Raw genomic sequence first — 22,923 nt, 5'->3', positions numbered from 1 at the left:
AGATCATTTCTTCTTTTTTCCCCTCCAGAATTTCTTCAGTTACCATTTCCTTTTGAAAATATTAAAGCCACACTGTACATGTGAAGTTTATTTTCTACCTGTTAAACCTCTACTGTCTGAAATGTTAAACCCCAGTAAAAGAATTAAGTGATAATGTACTCTGAGGTACCACAATAAGATATCAGGTTCATACACAAAAAATGATTGCCTAGCCTTGTTGTAATCTTGGGAAGATGTCATTATGAGTTCTATACTTAAGACTCAACTCATTCCAACCCTCCTGGAACAACAGGATTAAGTTCTCCAGTGAAGGTTCCCTCTTTCATACTATCTCAGGATTTAAGTTACGATACTTGTGTTTATTGATTTTTAAGGTGACAAGACCCACTTGATCATCTCCTGTGTTTTACTGACTAATAGCCATCGCTTGATTTTGAAACCAGTAATTAGTGTCTGACCAAAACAGTGCTTCCTACCTGCCACATCTCAAGCCCAAAAGAGCAATGGGAATAGGTGGATTTGTGATTTATTAAATAATCAACAGAAAGCTACTGGAAAAAAAATTTGCCTTCCTACCCTCCACATATGCTGGGCAGAGTCTTGGGAAGAGAAAAATGTGTCTAAGAGGACAGGATTGAAGGGCACTGGCCTCCCAGACCATCTTTCCTTCTCGAAGTGGCTCAGATGTTTTAGATATGTGAAAAGTCTTTTGGTCACAAGGTACAAGTCTTTCAGAGACCCTCTGTGTGTCCCCACTAGCTTCAGCTGCTGAGAGACTAGTTTCCTTCCTCCTAATTTCAGCTGCAGCATCCTGACTCCCTAAATCTGAAAGTCAAACCCTGCCTCTGTCCTCAAAGTATTCAAGTTCCCATCCTGAATTAGGTTTGCTGTAAGCAATGAAGCAGTGAGATGTTTCTCTTTAATTACCCTTTTAAAAATTCATACGAAAGCAGAATTCTTAATTATAAGCTTGCCAACCTGAAATCATTGAGGAAGTGAGACACAAAAAATCCTTCCAGAAATGTTCCCAGACTAACTCAGGCACAAAGCAAGGAGAGCACTAGACAGGGATCTGATTTTTGCCCAGCCTGTGCCACTGATTCACTGCAATCCTTTCTGCAAGTCATTTATTGTGCAGCAATTTGCGTACTGATGGAGAAAAAACAGTATTTATTTCCTCTCACAGAGTTGTCCTGAGTCTAACAACCACTTGTGCAAATCTTTGGATGAAAGAAATCGTAAGAGTTCTAAGCTCTTAATATATATTACTTATTGTGCTTTAAAACAGTCATCACACTAGGTAGGAATTAACATTCCAAAGCCCATAGGGTGGATACCTCTTCCTACATGTATATATAAAAGTCATCAAGTGACCTGCCTCAGAGGAAGGCCAACTGAACACGGGTGAGTCTGAATTCACTCTTAGAACATTTATTTAGAGCCAGAAGCCTTTATTTTGTTATGATTTAGCATTTTGTTTTGATTTAGCATTTTGTCAATACTGTGATTGCTATGCTGTTTCTACCTCAGGCCTGTGAGATTTTTGTGATGAGAGGGGAAAAAATTGCTGGTAACTTAAAGGTTTATAATCTGGCAATTTCCTACATATGGAAAGAGCTACAGCTTGTAGCTTTTGCTGCAGACCCATATGGATGTGCCATTGAATTTATAGATATAATAATAATAATAATAAGCTATTATTATAAGCTATAATAAATTATAAAAAGCTATATTGATTCAGGCTTGTAAGTACTCAGTGTAAGTGTCAGAGGTCAAACTGAGCTCCTGCATGTACCCAGCTCCATCTGTGAACATTTTGCCTGAACAGGCTCACTCACTTATTGGAGCCTCTCCAATGACACTGGTGGACTATTCGTGTTTCTGCATCCATGCAGTCTGGTTTGCAGTAGAAATGCAGTCTAGAGAAAAGGTCACACAGGATTAAAATCAATAATGCATTTTCAAGTGTTAACAGCATTAGTGATGACTGCCTACAAGACTCGTGGTGTGTTTTTTATTTGAAATCTTCTTGGGGGAAAAAAGTATCTGTAAGCCATAAAAGCCACTCTGTTTAAATGTGTTCACCTGCAAGGCAAGCACAGTCAATGTTTTTTGAATTTGATAGGTATTATCTGATGACATTTTGGAATTTTATTAATAAGCACAACAGATGCATTTATTAATAAAGTGATTATCTGCTGTTATTGCCCAGAGAAGTATTATTCCACCAAATAAATCTTGGAGTTGCCTTGCATACTCTTAGCAGAGAATTAAGGGTCATATTGCTTGATTTTTGAAAACAAGTTTTCCCAAAAGCCAAAAAAAATCCTTTTTGAACAGGAAGCAATGGATATATGCATTTTGTAGCACATTAGACTTCAAACACCTATAAAATTGAAGCAAAGATGGCATTCATTGCCATTGTAAAGACATGCTATGGGTGTTCAGGAGGGGCCATGCGAGCAAGCAGTGAGAACTGACAGGGGTTAAAAAGCTCCCTGCTGGCCCAGGCTGCCAACAGGAACCTCCTTGATCCCAAGCTCCCCAAGGGGAGAGCGTGCTGCAGAAAAGGTACCTATGCTCCTCAATCCCTCTTCAGCAAATGCCATCCCTGTCTGGTGCCTCAGGGTGGGAGCTTTTGGCGCCCCAACTTTGCTACAGTGCTGTTGAAGATGAGCAGTGATTTCTTCATGTTTTGCGAACTGCTGTGTTTCCAGGTCTCCTGGGACAGCTGAGGAGAGCCATCGCCATGATTCCCGCACTGCTCTTGCTGGGCCTTTCGGCCCTTGTCGGTGAGATGGGTTCGGGTTGCTGTCAAAAGCACACTGGGAATTGTTTGCAGAAGGACCACAGAGGGGAGATGTGCAGACAGGCTTGAGGTTCCCCTTCTGCATGGCCCTGTAAACCCTGCGTGGCTGAAGGTCCTCAGCTGCTGTATGAGGCTGCCCATACATGTCTTTTAAACCAGCACATCTGGAGCATGGGACTGAAACCAAAAGGGAGTCACAGACATAGCTCCTCTTGATTTTTCCAGCTAATCTTATCCAATCTCTCTGCCTGCTCAGAAATGGTCTCACAAATGTGGCAAGCTGGAGGCTATTTGTTCCTTAGTTACTGAGGAAATGGGGCAATTTTCACAGCCTGAGGCAAGCATTCTCCTGAATTAATTCCTCACAAGGTTATGGAGGGACACAGGAGACTCTCCCAGCTGGGATGCTCAGGTGCCTCCAACCATCACCTGAGGGGTCCTGGACACTGGGGGGCATTAAATGGGAAGAGCCCTCTGAAATAAATGCAGAAACTGTGGTTCTTCACTTCCACACCAGCCTTTAGACCTGACGGGCAGGCACATATTCATCTAAATTTTCATTAGATCCACTTGCTTCAATATATTCAGTTAGAAAAGAACAAATTTCTGTTCTCTGCTTTCTTTGATAGCATCCCTGATGGAGAGCAACAGCAACTGTACAAGCAGGGCCAACACAAGGGGGTGTGGGTTGCAGGTCTGGGTGACTCCCTCATGCTCAACTTGCATGCACTTGCAGCACTTGTACAATACCGCTCTGAGATCTTATGTGTTCAAACACCTCCATTTAATATTTCAGCTCCATCCATGAGTTACAGTTGCTATGGTGATATAAGTGCTCTTCAAGCCCCCACGATGTCCTGCACAACCGTAAGAGCCCCAGACTGTGGTAGGTATCATTCATTGCTTGATTTGTCAACCTGTTTCTACCTGACAGAGAGATGCTTTACTTACTGTTGTTGCCAAACTAAATGTGGTGCAGCCATTCAATTGGCCAAAAGGGAGAAAGCGACACTTCCTCTCCTAAAATGGTGGGTGCTGTGAAGCCTCCAGATCTGATGGAAAGTGGAAGGACAAATCCCAGGTCCTACAGTCAGAATCTTCAGCCTCAGAGTAAAGGGAAATAGTACCACCCCTTTTCAGTTAAATGGCTTCTTCATCAGCCAGGACTTCAGCATCAGCATCCTCACAAAACCCCAGGACCTGTATGCTGGAAGGTGAAGATGTGCAGAGCCAGGTTTTGAGTGCTGGCATGTTGGCTGAGCTGGCCAGTGGTGACCTGCCAGAGACACATTTTACAGGGCGAAGGTCCCAAGTATGTAGCCATCCTACCTCTGGATGACTAGTTTCTGGTAACTACGTCACATTTCTCTCGTTCTTTCCTTGAGTTACTGCCCCATGCATTGCACAGTTGAACTGTGTCAGGTTCACACTGCTGGTATCTCCGGGAATTTGGCCACATACCTCAGATGTGGGCTCATTCAGGGCAGACACCTTGACTGCCAGTGTGCAAGCATGGATCTGAACACACCTGCTTGTTTCCAGACAGTTCCAAAATTGCTTTTAAAAGAACACCTTTAAAAAACCCACCTTTCTATAGATAGAACATAGCTGTTACTGCAGTTTGTCTGATCAGTAGTAATGCATATCTATTTTTTCAAATCCATTTTGAAATTTCACTCTTCTGACTCCAGAGCCACGTTTCCAGTGGAACGGCAGAAGAACAGGACCACGAACATGCGGTCCCATTTCCTAAGAATCCTTCCTCTTTCCCTTGGGTACTGGCACAGCAGCTTCCCAGCTACGGTCAGAGCCAATAGGGCTGTGCTTGTTCCTCGAGCTCCACTGCCCAGTTCGGTGTAGATACAATTCCTTCAGAATTTGAGCTACTTCTTTGATACAAAGGGGAAGGCAAGGGTTTTGGACAGGGCTGTGTGTAAGTCTGCCTTTCCCTACGCTGCAGGATATGCCATGATACGGAGGACTGCTGAGGCAGACCTCGTGCGCCTGAGGAGATATGAGATCCCAATTAGAAGAGTAGCCCGAAACCTGTGCTTGGACCCAGCTCTCATTGGTGCCATCATGTCGCAGGAGAGCCGTGTGGGCCTGCTCCTGAACAACGGCTGGGACCAGGGACGGCAGAAGTACGGCTTGATGCAGGTACATCAGCATGATAAGGATGAGTAACAGCACAGTAATTTAGTGCATATCCCAGCTTCCTGCCTTAGCAAATGACTGTTCTGTATTCAAAATGGCACTAAAATCAAGGGTTGTGCTTAAGTGTCCGGAATAAGGTCACTTCAATGAGTTGCAGCCTGAGAGTCCAATGAAGAGGAAGAAGCTACAGCAGGGGTTGCATTCAGAGGGAAACCCATTCTCTTGTTTGTCTTTTCTAGATCAGCAGGCAGCTACAGCAGCCTTATGCAGTGTGGGACAGTGAAGAACACATAAATCAGTGCTCAAATATCCTGGTTCTTTCAATTAATGAAGTACGTGCAAGACATCCTACCTGGACCTGGGATCGGCAGCTGAGAGGTACACCATGGGCTGTATACTAGAAAGAGCTACGCTGGGAGTGTTGTGCACTTCTTGGTTTCACTTTTAAAGGAAAAAGAGTGTCAGTCTGGCAGATTTTCCAGCATCTCTTACAATAAAAAACCCCAACCGAACCCAGTTTTCTAAATCAAAAGAGGCAATTCCAAACTGGCAGATCAGCAATGTGAAATAGCTGTCAGGTGGATAACTAAGGTAGAAAATAACTGAACACAAGCCACTGGGGAAACTGAGGCACCACAAGACAATGAACTTATCATGTCAGGCTGTTGTGTCCAGGAATCTTGGGATCCAGGTTTCCTTATAGTCCATGTTATCTTCATGGTGGTTTGTTCACTCTATGCTACAATTTACTCTCCCATCCTTGCTGTGATACTGCCTTTTTAGATTATACCCTTTTTTGGGAACAGTATGCTGTTTCCACCTGCATTTGGAGAGAGTCATGGGTTCCTTCATTATAGCAATAAAGATTTTACAAAACCAGACACTTTTCAACAACAGTGCTCAGTTAGCATTTTGCCAAGTAGTTTGGCATGTATGTTTGATGAGATTCATGGGCCTTTCAGCTAAAAATTTTTACTCTTAAAACTCTAATTCTTATGTACAAGCCCAAAACAACTCCTTCTTAACTCTTTCCAGGGGGAATCTGCACCTACCATGCAAGAATGGGCAATCTCCCGGTCTATGAGGAAGACCCATGCAGCAGAGACAACAACTACGTCAACAGCGTGATTAGGCGAGCTCAGTACTTCAAGAGAAATGGCTTCTAGCTCATGAACCCACCCCACCACTGAGCCTCTCCTCTGCACAGACTAGCCCAGTAGCGATCACAGTACCCAGAGCAGGTCTTCTGGCAGGACCGACGCTGGGAGCATTGCCAACAGCACCTTGCTCGCTCCAGCAAATCCCAGCTCCCCGCTCACCGATGGGCGAGCTCAACACTGCCTTCCAGGGGACCCACAGGGATGAGATATCACAAACGTGGGACCTTTGAGAGGCAGATGGGGACAGACCAGCAGTGTTTAAATTTCGAGTGAGGAATGTGCCTCTTCCTGTTTGGAGCTGAACCCAGGGCCACTGATGCATCCCCCAGATGTAAGCACACAAGCAGCTCTCCCTGGACATCAGCTGTGCTCTTCCCATCATCTCCATCCACCTCCTTCCCTCTCCAAGGCCAATACAGCGGATGAAGTCCCTGAGTTAAAGTTTTCCTTCCCCTTGGTGCTGCTGGCTAAGGGGCAATGAAGACTTCTCACCAAGCCTTTGGTCTCTGCAGTAGCTGAGTATCCCTGTGGCCAGCCTTGAGGGGGACAATGCTAAACACAACTTGATTAGTCTACCAAGTCTTGGAGCCCATGGCCAAGGTGGGGATGGGGACCTCCTCAGGGTGAAAAGCAGCCTCACACAGGGGAAATCCTCTATATGGAAAGTACTGCAAGTGCCACAGCAGGCATGCAAAACACCTTTCCATTAGAGACCAGCCCTCAGTAGGAGTCAGACCCATACGCACCCACCCCAGGAGCTGTATCACAGCAACAGTGTTGGTAAAAAACCCCACAACCTTTCCTGATTTAGCTTCAGCACCCTTATGCTGGGTTTCCTCCCAATTTAAAAGCATTTCAGCATCCGCCCCTCTGCCAGGAATCCCAACCTCTAATAAGAGTGAATTAGCTCTGGGCTTATAAGGTCTGTTTGAAAGTGGTCTTCAATGTGGATGGGTCTCTGGCTGCCAATTTATGTTTAATTAGAATAATACTGAGACTAACAATAAGAATAAGAGAGAAAATAAAGATAAATGTTAACTTCCAGTGTTGTTTTTTTTTTCAATTTCATGGGGCTCAATGGGTAGCAACCTACAACTTGAGTAAATAACCCAGTTTGGTACTCTTGGAATGGGTCTAAAACTTAATTTTGAGAACAGGGAGAGGAAAATGGTGCTAGAGACTGGATAGGTGAGAAGAGCTGGGCCTGAGCCCGGACACTGACCCAAACCTGTGAACAAGGGAATAAGGACATTCACATTTAGCCTTTTGAATTACCATTTCGGAGGGGTCAGAGCACCTTTCTACCGTCTGTCACCTTTGCTGATGTAGAAGTGATGCCTTGGCAGTCCCCCCCCGGCAGCACAGGGATGTGCTGTGTGTGTGCATGGGCTTCCAGGCAGGGGCAAGACAGAAAGTGTGAGAGCTGGTTTGGAGACAGCTTTTAATGCTGTGCTCCTTGTCTTGCCGGTCACTTATCTGCTTTCTGTCACAGCAAGGACTCTCCATCATTAACATATTCACAAACTCCTTTTATCACCTCTGGAGACCAAACAGAAGTCTAGAATGTCTCAAATATTACTGATTTTTTTTTTTTTAAGACTACAGTAAACAGTTCAGTGTTGAGCAACCATAGGTATTGAACTATATATTATTCAGTCTTCAGTGAATTCTGCACTACATTAATATAATTTTTCTAAAATTGTTACTTTGTAATATGAATGTATGAAGCCTATCACATGGTTTGATCCCCTCTACTTGACTTACCTAGCTTAGATAAAATTCATAGGATAAAGCCTTTGGTGCATTATGTTACGTAAACCTCTATGTTATATATGTTATTTAAATATATATATATATGTTTATACATATATATATATATATATATATATACATATAAAACTCTTACATAAAGCCTATGAATGCATTTTTGGTAGATCAATATAAACTTCAAGTGGGGCAGGGAACCTCATTGCTGCCTATGTGTGAAAAGTTGGGGTTTGACTTTGGAGAGTGAACCAGAGTGGAGCTTCCTTTGGTTGCCTTCAATCACTGCCAGTAAGCTCCTTGTCACCACTACTGGGGGTGCCATCCCTGCAGACCAGTGAGCTCCTCAGGAGTCCAATTTACACGAGTGTTACCCATGAAGCTGCTGCTTCAAGTTATTGTAGCAACACCCAAGGGCCTGCAGACTTGCCTGCTGACTTGTGCAGCATCACCACAAAGGATTATTTATTTTTTAAGTCTATTTAAAATTCCCAGTTATGGGAATATCATATTTTGTTTCAAATATTGTTTTAGGGTATCAGCACCTTGCAGTAAATACAGAAAACCTCTGCAGAAAATGAGTTGAAACTTGATAAATTGGTAGGAAGTAGTAAATAATTAGGAAAGTTTAACACTGGCATGTTACCTTGAGATTTGAGCAAAAGTTTTCCTGATAAACAACGAGTTCAGATTGCTGTTCTCTGTCATCTTTCTCGAGTCACCTATGTTCATGTTACTGGAAGTTACTCTTCTGCCTGGTGTGGACAGGACAGCTGCAGTTGTGCTCTTGGTCAACCTTTTGACCCACAGCCCACTGAAAAAAAACCCTGACGTCTTGCAAAGCAAATGATCTAATACCAAGTAACATATCAGACAAAAGCAGAAGCTCAGGTAAGGAAAGAGAAAAGACAAATTAGAGGGTAAAGAAAGGTCCAGGGAATCACATTGCAGGACATCTGCCTGCAACACTGAGGAAGATGTTAAAGGATTGAATGGTTGCTTCAGAGATCCTGGGGGACAACAAAGCAGCAAAACTTTGGAGGGTTCTGGCAGCCTGACTTGGTAGGGAGAAACCACCTCATACCAACCAAAGTCTTTATCTAACAGGTGTTTTGCTCAGGATGAGTTATGAGAAAAAGACCCAAACTCCTCCCTCTAAGCAATTATAAATCTGAAATTAAGAGGTTCCGATTGAGGGAAAAAAAATATGGAAAAGGGAAAAATAACAGCCCTTTATTAAAAGGTATATGTATATTGGCAGGAACAATGAAAGAAAACAAGCAAAACAACCAAACAATGCTCCTATACCCACAGATAATCCCCTTCAAAACAAACCAATAAACAAGCAAAGAAAAAAAAAGGTAAACAGTTTAGTTTGAGCCCTTTGGTGCAATTCTAACCACAGTCAACAGGGGGTGTCATTGGATCACTGGAGATGCAGAGCCTGCAGTTCTTTATGCTGACCAGCAGGGGGTGCTGTGGAATCACTGGTTGTTGCCACTTCAGTGTAACACACACTGGGGCGTGTTGGAGAAACAAAAAAAAAAATTGGGTTTCCCTCCTCTCCCTCACACACTGGGAAAGGGGAGAGAGAGAGAGGGGAGAGAAACAACAACAAAAGAAAGTCCTCCCCAGTGGGAAAAAAACCCAAAAACTCACTCTGTTTGGCTGGTCCAATCACGCCGTACAATCCACCCTCTCCCCTTGACGTGCACAAGGACCACCGCCAGGAAAGAAACAAACAGGAACGGGGAGGGGGAAAAAAAACCTCCAGATAACAGCTCCTCTCTGATGAAAAATCCAAGCAGGATCCACAGCAGACAAGCAAGCTGAGAACAGAAAGAACCACTGAGCTTCCATCTGACCCCATTCCAGTCTCTGCAGCCAGGCCCCCCCCCCCAAAAACCCAAAAGAAATCCTCCTCCCCCTGTTTCCCAGGAGAGGAAAGGAAAAAAGTAATGAAGAGCTCCTCACACCCTCCCCCCACACCCCCTCCTGTTTCCCAGGAGAGGAGATTCTGAGCAATTAACCAGAAGCCAGCTTCTTTTGTGCACCTTAAGTACCCACTCTACAGCTCTGCACACAGTGGGCAGGGGGAAGGGAAAAATTCCTACTTAGTTTCTAAGAACCAGCAAAACCATGAGAAACATGTAAAAGTAGCTGTACATCATAAAGAATCACAGAATGGTTTGAACTGAAAGGGACCTTCAAGACCATCTTGTTCCAACTCCTCTGCCATGAGCAGGGACACCTTCCACTAGACCAGGTTGCTCAGAGCTCCATCCAGCCTGGCCTTGAGCACTTCCATGGATGGGGCATCCACAACAACTCTGGGCAACCTGTTCCCAGTGCCTCACCACCCTCACAGTAAAGAATTTCTTCCTAATATCTAATTTAAACCTATACTATTTATCGCCATACTGCTATAGGAAGGGGAAATGCAGTAGGTAGTGTTTAAGGACCTTTCCAGGCTAACATTGCTGCATCAGAATCAGCAGCCAGAAAACCAAAAAAATTACAGACAGGGAAGAAAATCCTTCTCTGTTAGGGTCCTGTGTTTTGTTTTCACAACTGATGTCAGTACTGGGAAAGATGCTTAAATGTGTTTCCTACAATAAAGAGCAAACATGAGGTAGCAAGCTTCCTCTCTCATAGACTTGTTAAGCTGCAGGTGGTAGGGGCTGATTCCTCCTTAGCTCAGGCAGGGATCTGTCTGGAGTCTGGGGCTGCAATGACTGGCTTTCATAGACACCAAGCAGAGGGACCAATTAAACAACCTGTTTCGGCAGTAACTGAAGCAGCAGGAAACCACTATCAAAAACAAGTCCCCGTGGGCCAGAGCCCTAAGCCACGTGGTAGAACAGATTGCTCTGATGGCTGACTGTGAACGCTGGAGTTGGATCAGTTTAAACCACGTGTCCATGTCCCTCTCCCTGCGATATGCAGAAAACAAAGGGAATTGTCAGCCACAGCAATGCAGTGCTGAATAACTGCATTTGTTCCGCTTCATTACTCACTGAAAAAGTGAGCTGGGATTTCCTGGCCAGTGACCTGCTCACAGGACAGGGCTTCTCTAGTGGTTGCCTTGGGCACACTGAGCTCAACCCCTCAAAATATTAGTCTCATCTTGTGGGACTTTCTTCCCAATAAAAAAAAGCCTCATGTTTTATCCAGGCCAGAAAAGGCAACACCAGCCCCCCTTTAAACCAGAAGTGTCAGATGACTATAGGACATGCCACGTGGGTGATACTGGTGATTGGTCACCCCAAAGTCTGTCTCCAGTAGCAGCAGGAGAACTTGGCTGCTTTCTACAGTTCATTTTCCTCCTGTGCCCTCAGCATTCCCAGCTGTTTAACACAAGGGGTGGGAGACACGTCCACCCTTTGTATGGCACTGCTGTCCATGAATCCATCCAGTTGCTTTGGGAATGTTCTGGTGCCACTGGCCTCCACAGCCTCCTGGGTGGCAAAGACACACCTAGGTCCCTTGATAATGCCAGTTTGAATCTTCCTAAATTCCTTTTTGAAGACCCAGCTATACTTCACCCACTGGCCTTTATCCATGCAGTTGCTGACATCATCCCAGAACACCACCAGGAATCAAGGCAGGCTTGCTCCTTATGGGAGCTGGGCTGACCGTCTCTCAACTGACCAGGTTTATTCACCAATCCAATAATCTTTAATACACTCTCCTATATTGCTCAGGACAGGCACCAGTCTGTGATCCTAAGGACACCTGTGGAGCCAGTGCTGCAGTTGGGAGTGACTGTTTCTAATGTTTGCCTCAGTTTTTCATTGTCTTCCTTGAAACCGAACACACCCATATTGGCTGCACAGGACCTGCTTTTACCCATTCCAATGTTAAAAGTGATCATTTGGTAGGGTCACAACCTCAGAGCCGCTTCCCACTAACACCCCTCAAACAAAGCCATGCCACTCTCTAGTGGTTGTTTCTGTGGGTTCCTGAACCAGCTTTTCCTGGAAGCAGGGATCTATTGCAACCAAAAATTCCACTTCTGCATCTCATCCTGACAAGACACTGATCCATCCATTCTTACCGCCATCCTGTATTTGCTGCTTCTCTGGCCCCACTGACCACACTTTTTGAACTCAAAAAGATTGACAGTATAGTCCTACTACAGTGTTTTTATTAATAGTGACTGGCATTTCCACCCACAGGTTTTAGGGATGCTTCTCTTTTCCTGTAATATTTTTTATGTTGTGACATTTTTATCCTTCACATACAACATCACTCATCCACCTCTGCATCCTACTCCGTAATTCCAGAGGCTGGCAATGCCGTGTCTTGTTGGTTTTCTAGCCCCCAAGTCTATGAAATGCCTGCTATCTCAGGGTTGTTACTTGGCACCAGGAATTTGGGTTCTCCTGGCTTGATTTTGAAGTCTTTAGCAACAGTATAGGAGGAGTTTTAAGTTTGCCCTCACTTCATTGCTTAACATTGCATGTGCCAAACCCTTGCCACTGTATCCTGCCTATTTTGTCTGTCTCATTTATTGGGATTGTGCTCTTTATTTCCCTCCTGTTTTTTTTTCGGAGGTAAACTGAATGTCAGCCATGTCCACCTTCTAGATCACATCAGATCAAACTGGGTAGTCCTCTGCATTGGCCAGCTTTCCCCTGCTTCTAGTGGAAATGCTCCCTTAGAAGCTCTTCAATTTCCAGTGACACAGGTTGCCTGTGTTACAGCTCAGGTGCAGCCTACCTTTCTAGGCTGTTTCTCTCCTCCATGAAGTTTTGCCAGTTTCTCATGTCTCAATCATCTACAAGCCCCTGCATCTCTCTCTGAGGCCATCATGCAGCTTTGGGACAAGGGACCTGCTCCCAGTACCCAGAGTATCCTGCCTTCCTGATATGGGCTGGCTAACCTCCCGGAGCTTAAATAGGTTTAATTGCTTTGGGAAGCTGATGTCAGCCTAGTTTCTCCCCTGAAAGTATAACTAGGATCACTCATTTCTTACCCACGCCTTATTAAGCTAATTAGCAATAAAGAGAAATGTTCAAAAACAGGAAAAAACCCACTCAGTGAGGACTTGACTGACCTGACTCTACTGCTGCAACCCTCAGCCTTCCACAAACACTCCAAGAACTGGAACAGTATCTTGTTGCAAGGCAGGAAAGGAGAAATTTAACTCGTTTCTGTCATTTAAATCAGGTTTTATTCTATGAATTCCCTACGTATTCATGCACCCCTCAGTTGATTCAGATCAAGCAACTGACAAAGTTCAGGAGAGGTTTGGATATGTGCAGGGTTACAGAAATCAGGAGTTCCTGTCATAACAATAAAAATCCTGGAAACATATTTTTGTACCTTTTCCTTAGAAATGGGGACAATCTCTAACAAGACATGTCTGCACGCCTGAGCCACAGGGGCCATATAGAGGACCAGATTATCCCACAGATGTCCGCCCTGAAGCATTTAACTGCCAGAGGCAGTCCTTCCCTCCTGCCAGATGCAGGAGAGAAGAGTAAAGAGGAGCTGGTACCAGATCTGATCCAATGCCCTGCAACCTGGCTTCTGGGTAAACCAGAATTGTCTCTCCCATGCAACTCCTGTGACCAGTGAATACCTCCTTACTGATAGTGCATGGACACTGGCACTGAATGGATCAGCATGGCTGTTGCTGTATGTACTACAGGTAGGTGGCCTACACTTACCACACACACAAAAAATTTCAGTAGCGGGACTGTCAGGTTGCTCTGTATGGAGGCTGAAGAGCTAGCTGAGCATAAAGGAAGTCTCAGGGTATTTGGGTAAAACTGCCCAGGTGTGGCAAAGGAGGTTGGTATACAGAACATGGGCAGGGAATAAAAGCATTCACGGTGGGAGCACAGCACTAAACATTACTAATTTTAACATTACAGAACATCAATGATTTTCTTTTTCCTGAATTAAACATTGGAGTTTAAGGAAGTTTGGAGGAAGTTACCAAGCTGCTGTAAAAGATGCATTTGAAACAGCAGCAGAAGTGTGAGTGTCTCACGAAGTCACAAGTCTTTCATGGACAGCTGAAGGCTGGTTTGTGCTGGAGCAGGAGAGCTGCCATTGAGGCCTCTTATGCAAAGAGATGTGACTCCTCTTGTCACTTTGCCTAACCAACCAAGAGAAATACCCCATCAGCTTGGAAAGGATTTCTTTGTGTTTATTTGGCAAGCAGTGAGATATATTCATGTCTTCATGCGTGCCAGTGATGGGTAATCGATTTTCAAGCTGTTTTGCATGGTCAGGAAGAATCACCTCATGTACTCCATGTTTGTGCTGCCAGATCATACTGCCCCCCTAGGTAAACCTGGCATCTCTTGCTGCCTTGTCCCAAGCAGCTGGGAAGGAGAAGACATTGATGCACCTTCTCACCCCTTCCCCAAAATCTTGGTTGATGCTAGAGCTGTCAGAATAGAGAGTGCTCAGGTCCCACTGTGAGCATTGTAGAATGAGAGTTGGGCAGAGGGCACAGAGTTCCGGGCAGGACCTCACCTCCTCTCCATCACAGGGAATGACAGAACCCCTTGCAGATCCTGTGCCCCATGGCCTGTCCTCTCAGGAGAGCAGCATTCCCCAGTAGTCCAAATACAGGTTTACTGAGAAAAAAATTTCCCAGGACATGTAAGACTTCCTGTATGCATATATGATTAGGCAAAAATTTCTGGGAACATGGGAGATCTACCAACCTGCCTCAACTACTGTGACGTAGAAGCAAACCAGTACATCCTCTATGTTTCTCTCCCAGCAATAAGGGAACGGTAGCACAGACCATTTGGAGATTACTGTTTGGTAATTTGAATTTTCAGATTTTTTAATGTCACTTCATTTGAGCCATATATCTTCTATTTTCCTTTCTGCCAGGTGTACTTCCTTCTGTTTCAACTTTCTTTACGCTCACTCATAATCATGAACACGAAGAGCCCCATACATGGGTTGCTGTGACTTTTTGCAGTTGGTTCTCTATGGGAGGTACCAACGGTACAGGAAAAACTTACAGAATTGAATCTCTCAGTGCAATGACACGGGACGAATCCCCCAGCTTAAAATGTGAAAGAGCTGCTGAAAGAGCGAAACCGCATTTCACACAAATCTACCGTGGGGGAGAAGCGGATCAGGATGGATTCTGCTGTGGGAAGTTCTGCCACCCAGTGGCTTTTTTCCTTACTGCTGCACAGCTACAGTAGCTTTGAAATCCACACTGCTGCTAATTTAGGGTTGTTGACCTTTGTTGTCTCTGCACAAGAGGGGATAACAACAGGGACCTGGCATAGTCTCTGCATATCCGAATTCTCAGCAGTTGCAGCTCTGGTCATGTTATTGTTCCTGGATCTTTGCCTGTGAAAACTTGATTCTGTCCAGAAGTGCAGGTTCTCATTTTCCCATTGTCAGCACATTATTGCTTCCAAGAACTGAAGGGGAGCAGTTGTTTTCAGACAAGGCTCCTTCTAGTTCCAAACTGTTAGCAGCGGGGCCTTAAATTAAATTAAAAGGTATTTCATTTTTTAAATCAAAACTGTGTTTGTGCTGTAAAAGCAGAAACCCTGTTGTGTTTGGGAGGATACACAACAAGCTGTTAGGCATTTCTGTTTCTTGTATGACCAGTGAGTGTGGTAAGAGTGCACTGAGCCAGCTGCTCCAGAATTCCACCAGTAGACAAAAAGCCCATTTGTCTCCAGGAAGTGTGGTGAGAAGGTGGGGAGACATCTTGCAGCAAACATGTCAGGTCTGTGATGTTTGTCTAATATTCTTGTAGATAATTCACTGTACCAAACTCTGTTTTCTATTAACTGCTGGGATCGGCTTAGCATTGTTCCTCTCATTTGCTGTTTGCACGTTTTCCCTCCTGCAATGGCATGTTTTGACAACAGATAAATGCAGATAAATTGCAAGACAAACAATCTGCAAGTCAGATCAATTGTAATGGATGTAATTGAAGGATGTTTCTCTTCGATTTTCTTGTTCACTGTAGCTCTGGAAAAGCAAGCTGGAGCCAGTCAGTAGGGTAGGATTTCTCTTGACTCTCATTGATTTTATTTTTTTTAAATTTTATTTAGGAGTAGAAAAACTGCTTTTTGAGGTGCCTTTCTCCACTGGCCACGTGGGCAGCCCAAGTCATAAGCTTAGACTAGACATCTAAGTTTTAGGCAAGCCAAAATTAGGGGAGATGAATTGTGCACAAAGCACCAGTTCACCTCACAACTCCACAGCGGCTTTAGGCTGGCCTGACCGAGAGGTAATCCTCTCCACAGCCAACAAGATGCACCATGACCGCACCTGCCAGCACGAGTATCTGAGTGATGCCATGGCTTTCAGTCATGGATCTGAAAGCATTTTAGCAGCATGAGTCACGCACTGCGCTGGCCTGACATCTGGTTGTAAATACGGCTCTTAGGCTGCTCGGAGCGTTATGGGAATTTTCTGAATGTTGACACAACTGGAGCTTTGGAGCCAACCGTGAAAACAGAAGGTCTGAGCTGTGTAGGTAGGCACTAATTCAGCTGTTCATCTCCCCTTACACTCACACAAAAGCTCATGCCTATTACGGATCCCGGTCTCTGTCAGCCATTGCCGTGTAAATAGATTTTCCCACATCCAACAAAAATCCCACTTGAGCATGCAAGTTTACGTTGGGAATAGAGTTGCCTTTGAGATGATATTTAAGACCATCACAGAGAAAATGAAGGTCTGCTGGGTGCATCCAACCCCTGCCATCAAACCTGCTTTTCCACCTCCCTTAAGAGGATTTCCCTCATGAGCTGAGCTTCTGAACATTTCTCCATTATAGTCCTAAATTAAAAGGCATTAGATCTGGGACTATGCCATCCAAAGGTTTAGATTTAAAAGAACCACCTTCTAGTCTGCATGCCAGAGAACCGCCTTCTGTATTTGAATAAAATGTCTTTTATATTATCTGTGTATTGATTTCTAGGGCACTTTGCCTTCAGCAAAATTAGTCCATTGTATCATTGTTTCTCTCTAAACAGAGTCAGAAGGATTCAAAATGTCAGCTCAGTCATAATGACTTATAAAAACTGGGTTTGGATTTTAAAAATGAAAGGCAAAGTCATGCATGTCATGTCGCAGGATTTCACACCTCAAGAGAAGACTGCAGAAAGAAGTTTGAGGAACATGGAGAAATACCATGCCAACATTGCAAAAGTTGGCAATGGTAAGTGTGTTGCTCCAGCCGTGATTGATTGCTGGTATTATTTTTCAAGAGTCACATGCTGGGGCAGTGCTGAAGGATGGCTGGGGTGACCATGGAAATGCATTTGGTTTAGTGCAGTTATAGTCAACTTCCTTGAAAGCACAAATCTCATCCTTCATCTGAAGCAGGGGCCCTGTTGAAAGGCAACCCACTAAGCCTTTTCAGCCAACTCTGTGGCCACACTAAAGCCAGTGCTGACCAGACTGTCAGCTGCCAGAACCCGGGAAGGACCCCAGTGAGTGCCAGGCCATGAGCAGACTGCTCTTGCACTGTGAAACTACTGATTGCTTCCCAGCACTCCCTTGGGAATGAACAGATTAACTGCTCCTATTTCACATTTAGATAATAAGTCCTGTTTCAGAAAGCACTTTTTTTAGCTGAGCACGGAGGCCTGCAGGCTGCAGCTACTACATCACCAGGTTAATTACACTTTATGCCCCATAGGGGCCTGGCTAGTGAGGGATCTTACTTCATTATTCATGCCTACATTTGTGCCTCACTTGTTCGTCAAGTTGTATCCTTATCCGTAAAATCCCTAAACATTTGCCACACACATTGGGATCTGCTGTTGTAACAGCTCCAGCCCCCTCAGACTTATGCTTTACTATCCCATACAAGAGGATAAGAGGAGCAGAAGCAGGAGAAAAAGGAGGACTGGGGCAGAGATCCAGGGGAGATTCTTAGAGAAAACAGATTTTCCCACTCTTGATGCAGCTGGGGAGGAAAGGAGCAGTCACCTTGCACCTGGAAACAATGAAGCAGCTGTCATTCTGCTTTCTGCACACTGTCACCTTTACAACAGCAGCCGTGTTGTTTTTTTAAGGCTCTGAAAAACAAGCAAGTGAGGCAGGAATTCCTCTTCAGTGCCCCAACAGTCTGCCCTTCACACATCTGCTTCTGCACTTCACCTGCACCTTGAGCTGTGCTTGTTTCCTCTCTCTACAGTCACAAAAGAGGTAAATCATGAAATTAGGAATCAAAATGAACACAAGCAACCTGTAAGCAATAAAGATCTCTGGATAAAGAGTGGGATAAATAAGCAGTGGGGTTGGGGTTTCTAGAATGCTGATACTGCTGCCTCACTTTCAGGCTCACAAACGGTACTGTAAGACTGGCAAGTCATGGGACACTGAAGAGTACTTAGCATAAAACACAGAGATTTTACACAGGATTATAAATTCAGAAAAAATCCCCAGCTTGGACAAAGGAACCTCAAAGGTAGAGTTTTGTCAGCTTTGAAACACTTCACACACGTAAAGCCAAGTACAATAATGCTGTAAAACCAAGCACTGAAGAAAACTAAACACATCCCAGTCCCTCTGTTCATATTACTACCCATCTACAAAAAGTAACCTCTCCTGGTTGCCTATCCTGGCAACTCTGAAGGAGGAACACACTAATTTTGAAAATGTATGGTCCTCTCTGGAGGAAAATATAGTTATATTCCTATCACTGATTACTCTGAAGCAGTCCTTACAGTTGGGTCCCTTCACTCCAACTACAGTAAAAACACATTATTAATGTGGATGGGCATGAAGGAATATGTACACAAGGAAATAGTCATAAAACTAAAGATGTTAACATTAGCAAAATACAGGAAGGGGACAATGATCACCAAGTCTGGAGGTAAATGAGGAAATTATGATTTCTTCACAAAGTTAAAACACAAAAGGAACACCTCTGTGACAAAAAGAGCTGGAAATGTTATGGCCAACAGTGCTGGTGAAAAGGGAGGATAAACTAAAGCAGTGCATTTCAACTGTGATTTTTGTTTGTTTGCTTATTTACTAATGAAGTAGCACCTCTGTTTATGTGTTTCTTTCACTCTTCATTTCAGGTGGAATAATATAGAAGCTAACAATGTCCAGAACTACAACGAAATGGATACTGGCACAACACACAACTATGCCAATAATGTGGATGCAAGAGCCAATTTCTATAAGAGAATTGGATATTGAGATCTCTGAATAATGATTAGAGTCACTGATTCATAGTTTGCTTCTAATTAAGAACAACCTGGATTTCTCCCTCAGAAACAGTAAGAATGAGGGGGAGCAATAAAGCCAGAAACAAGTACAAGATTCCAATGGGTTTTTTTTCAGCTAAGGCTAAAACTTAAAAGATAACACTGCTAATAATCCAAACTGCAACCTCTCTCTTGCCATTTTTTATCTTACTTCAGGAGCATATTCAGAGTTTTCATCTGTGCCTGCAGTTTCTCAAGCAGCAAATTAACGCTGCACAGAAGTTATAACACCGCTTAACAAGATTTTATCTACCTTGCATTTTATCTGCCAATACCTCTGTCTAACAGCAGTTCAAAACAGCAGTGCAGGCTGTTCAGAGAAGCTGAGCTGTCCCTGTCCTGAGGGCTTCAAGATTCAGAGGTTTTCAAGACCCAGCTGGACAAACTACTGAGTAACCTTGTCTGACCTCAGCACTGGCCCTGCATTGAGCAGGAGGTTGGACTAGAGACCTACAAGGTACCTGCCAACCCGAATTTTGTGATCATCTTATGTCAGTCTGTTTGTTCCCTGCACAACATGGCAGTGTCTCTTATCTGTGCTTCATAAAGACCGACACAGAGCATTGACAAAGCTTCATTAATGAAAGGGTGTGGACATACACTGTGATTGTACACTTTGTTCGTTCAGGTTTTAGACTTGAGAAAATCTTTAGGGAATGTGTGTTTATATAGAAAAGGTTTGGGATAGCAGACTGACCATATGACATTCATGACCTTGGAAGAAATACTATTTCAGAAACATCCAAACAGAACATATTAAGGAAGTACAATTTCCTTTTTCATTAAAACTGTCAGGTTGTCAACTAAAGACCTCTGTAAGCATCTCTTGTACCTAAATCTTTCCCAGAAATAACAGATACTATGTATGTTCCCTTCTCTGTACTTGGGAAGCAGTTAGTACCTCTGCTTTAACTGAGGTAGTTTATCACACACTTTTGAAGCCCTACATGGTACCAAGCAAGCCTGTTCATTAACACATTCCCTCCAGAACACCCTGCAGTACTTTCGTGGGCTGTGGCATCTGTACCGTGCAATGAACAAAAGATTCACATCCATATCCATATCCGTATCCGTATCCGTATCCATACACACAGCGTGCAGGACGGAGCTGTTAGCGCGCCCTCTGCCGGAGGCTCACCAGCCTGCAGTGCCACGGACCCGAACCCGAACGTCCTTGCTAAGGCTGAGCCATCCCGGCTTTGGTGCTCTGGAACTCCAGTCCCGGCACAAGCCTTATTATTTGCTATCCACCAGCAACAAGATCCATTTGATCCAAAGATCATTTTCTGGGCCCTAGTACTTGTGCCATCTCTTTCAAGCCTTGGGTGTGCTACACACTCCTTCAAAAGGGTTCAAATTCCAGCTTGTACTAAGCACCTCCCCATGGGAACGTGATCAACACCTCGCAGAGACTGCAGTTCTAACATACTGCAGCACAAGACGCTGTGCAGACGCTGGAAGGAAGGAGGGAGGAAGAGAGGGAAAGAGGGAGGGAAGAAAAGCATCGTTCATTTATCTGCTTCACTTCTTCCATGCTATTCTAGTTCAGCTCAAATTCTCATTTCTGCCTTTAGCCTGCCTGTAGAGGCCATTACACTCTTGAGTGCCACTACAGCCTACCCTTTTCCTTCTGTGCACAGTGCCTCCAGCTTTTATCTCCCTGTACTGATATGTCTGTCTACTGCTTTGAACTCCTACTGGTGTTTACTCCTCTCTGCAAGCAGGCAGACAGGATAAACACTCATTTTCAGCGACTGTATCCCTCTGATCTTCTCACAACATAAAGTCATTAAGGTTAACTCCTTTTCAGGGTGTCTAGTGTGGAGAGGCTCACAGTGTGTTAAACCATGGAATTAAGGCTCGCTGGAATGAAAACTACTTTATCATTTGACGCGGCAGCAGCTTGATAACTTTGGCCACAATTCTTAAAACTTTAAATAAAACTACACAGAGTAGTCTTCTACAAGCTTGCAGCCCATAATTCCTAACTCGTGTCAAAGAGGCATACTTCAGGGGCTCCAGACTTCCAAGGTTTGCAATTTTAGAACAGGAAAAGCATCAACTTTCACATAAACAGCAGCTCTTAGGCTATTATTGTACATTTAGGATCAGGGAATACATATGAAGTGAGATAGCATGTTTCCTGGAAGACAAATTAAACAACCTACCAAGATATGAATAACTCCTGTTACTCCCAAATGGAGAGTTCTTGTACTTTTTAAGTTACAGGGAAGCCAGATGGGAGATTCTTTGCTGAGGAACAAGCCTGAGATCTGGATAACCAAGGCAAGTCATCCAAATGCCTGACACTCTCCGTGGATAGCCAGTCAATTCTCCTGTGACTGCTAACCAGAGCACTTTTCAGTTCCAGTTTCCTCCCTTCTGCAGTGAAAGTAAAGTCCTGCATCATCACGGTAAACCTTTACTGTTAGCTGGGAAACATCCTCATCATCATTAGCTACCTCTATTCTACTCACTTCTCTGCTTATCTGACTTTATAAGTAAAGTTCTCTTACAGCTAGCCATTAACTGCAGCAATCTAGTCACAAAATTAAAACACAAAGACATACAGCCTATAAGTCATTTAATATTTCAGGCAACTATTAACAACATTGAATTTCCTATCTGTACAACTCTTTAAGCATCAGTGTCACCTCTGCCATTCATACCAGACAGGGTTAAGTATTTTCTTACATTTCATATACAAACTCTTAACTCAGGATTTAAGGTATTCATTTTATAAATGAATTTTATAAAATCCATTTTATAAATCCAACCAGCACACCTTATGACTTAATTTCTTTCTGCTCCACAGGTTTCAGACGCTGTCTAATGATAAGCTCTCCCTTGCTTGTAAGATAGGTGCCGGGTATTTCCTCTTCTGTTGGCAATCCGTAGGGTAGTTTCAGTGGCTTTATTCTACAGGCAAAAGAGTTTGTTTAGTGAAGTCCTGTGACTAGAAGAGAGTTACATTAAATATTCCAAATAAACAAATAAATAAACAAATAATTAACAAACCTTATCAGATGTTTAATAACTTTCAGTTTGGAATTCACAGAAGGGATATTTTTGTGCAGTCTTGGCTGATGAGCCTACATAAAAGATAAAACAGGTTTTACAAATGTATTCCCAAATCCCAAACCTCTGTTCACTGAACTTTTCACACTATCAGTAAAAATGTAAACCACAATTGCAAATGTAAGATTTAGAGAACCATCATGCATCATGAATATGAAAATATAAAATCAAAACTGGATCAAACCTGATTTCACTAAAATGACAATTTCAGCTTTATTCCCATTCCATTATCAATATATTTTTCTTCCAGCTGTTAAAAATACTATAAATGTAAACACAGGAATTTAGGAGCAAAACTGCTTGTTTCAGTTACATCTTTTATTCTCTGTAACATAACACTGACTGGATGAATCTTTGCACAATGTGCAGCTAGCCCAAAAAGCTTGGATAAACGCATCTTTGACACAAACTCTTACGGTCTTAGCTTTCAAATCCTTTTCATTGATAAATGAGTCTTGTTTGCCTTCCTGCAATGTCTAAATAATATGACCCACAGAGAAAAGTGAATTAAAAGTATTTACAAATCTATTTCTATTGTTTTAGCAGAATTCTCGGGGTGAAGTCCTCCTCAGGCATGCAGCACAATACCATACAGGGATATTTTGAATACTTACTAAAAGCACATTTGCCATGAACATTCCTCTCAGCTGCTATAAATGTAATTATGTTTTGGGACTGCAAAATTGAGGTTCTTTAAAAACTCAACCACCTTAACGCTCCATTT

The 22,923-nt window shown here is 43.6% G+C and overlaps 3 protein-coding genes and 1 long non-coding RNA gene across 4 annotated transcripts in view; 2 read left to right on the top strand and 2 right to left on the bottom strand.

The window, feature by feature from the left end:
* The first annotated feature begins 262 nt into the window (after positions 1-262).
* Positions 263-7,118, top strand: LOC114063975 (lysozyme g-like). Its single transcript, XM_027896619.1, has 7 exons — positions 263-1,238; positions 1,329-1,404; positions 2,718-2,792; positions 3,606-3,695; positions 4,770-4,966; positions 5,203-5,341; positions 5,999-7,118. Exons 3-7 carry the CDS (start codon positions 2,750-2,752, stop codon positions 6,127-6,129), a joined length of 600 nt encoding a protein of 199 aa, XP_027752420.1. The 5' UTR covers positions 263-1,238; positions 1,329-1,404; positions 2,718-2,749; the 3' UTR covers positions 6,130-7,118.
* Positions 7,119-16,962: 9,844 nt separating this feature from the next.
* Positions 16,963-19,120, top strand: LOC114063962 (lysozyme g-like). The gene is given in 3 exon segments (XM_027896593.1): positions 16,963-17,082; positions 17,084-17,167; positions 18,895-19,120. Coding segments are annotated over 3 exon segments (363 nt in total). The 3' UTR covers positions 19,054-19,120.
* Positions 19,121-21,690: 2,570 nt separating this feature from the next.
* MRPL30 (mitochondrial ribosomal protein L30) overlaps positions 21,691-22,923 on the bottom strand; it is a 14,858-nt gene continuing 13,625 nt past the window's right edge. Inside the window, exons 5-6 of the mRNA XM_027896620.1 lie at positions 22,140-22,213; positions 21,691-22,040 (exon numbers count right to left, since the gene is read on the bottom strand). Coding sequence (XP_027752421.1) covers positions 21,908-22,040; positions 22,140-22,213 — 207 coding nt within the window. The 3' untranslated portion in view covers positions 21,691-21,907. The remainder of the gene's footprint in view (positions 22,041-22,139; positions 22,214-22,923) is intronic.
* Positions 22,391-22,923, bottom strand: part of LOC114063977 — a 993-nt gene continuing 460 nt past the window's right edge. Inside the window, exon 2 of the long non-coding RNA XR_003572655.1 lies at positions 22,391-22,899. This is a non-coding gene — a long non-coding RNA (uncharacterized LOC114063977). The remainder of the gene's footprint in view (positions 22,900-22,923) is intronic.

Source organism: Empidonax traillii, unplaced genomic scaffold, assembly GCF_003031625.1.
Source record: "Empidonax traillii isolate 1590-97213 ecotype Southwest subspecies unplaced genomic scaffold, ASM303162v1 scaffold503:size689781, whole genome shotgun sequence".
NCBI lineage: Eukaryota > Metazoa > Chordata > Aves > Passeriformes > Tyrannidae > Empidonax > Empidonax traillii.
This window is presented reverse-complemented; position numbering and strand designations above follow the sequence as displayed.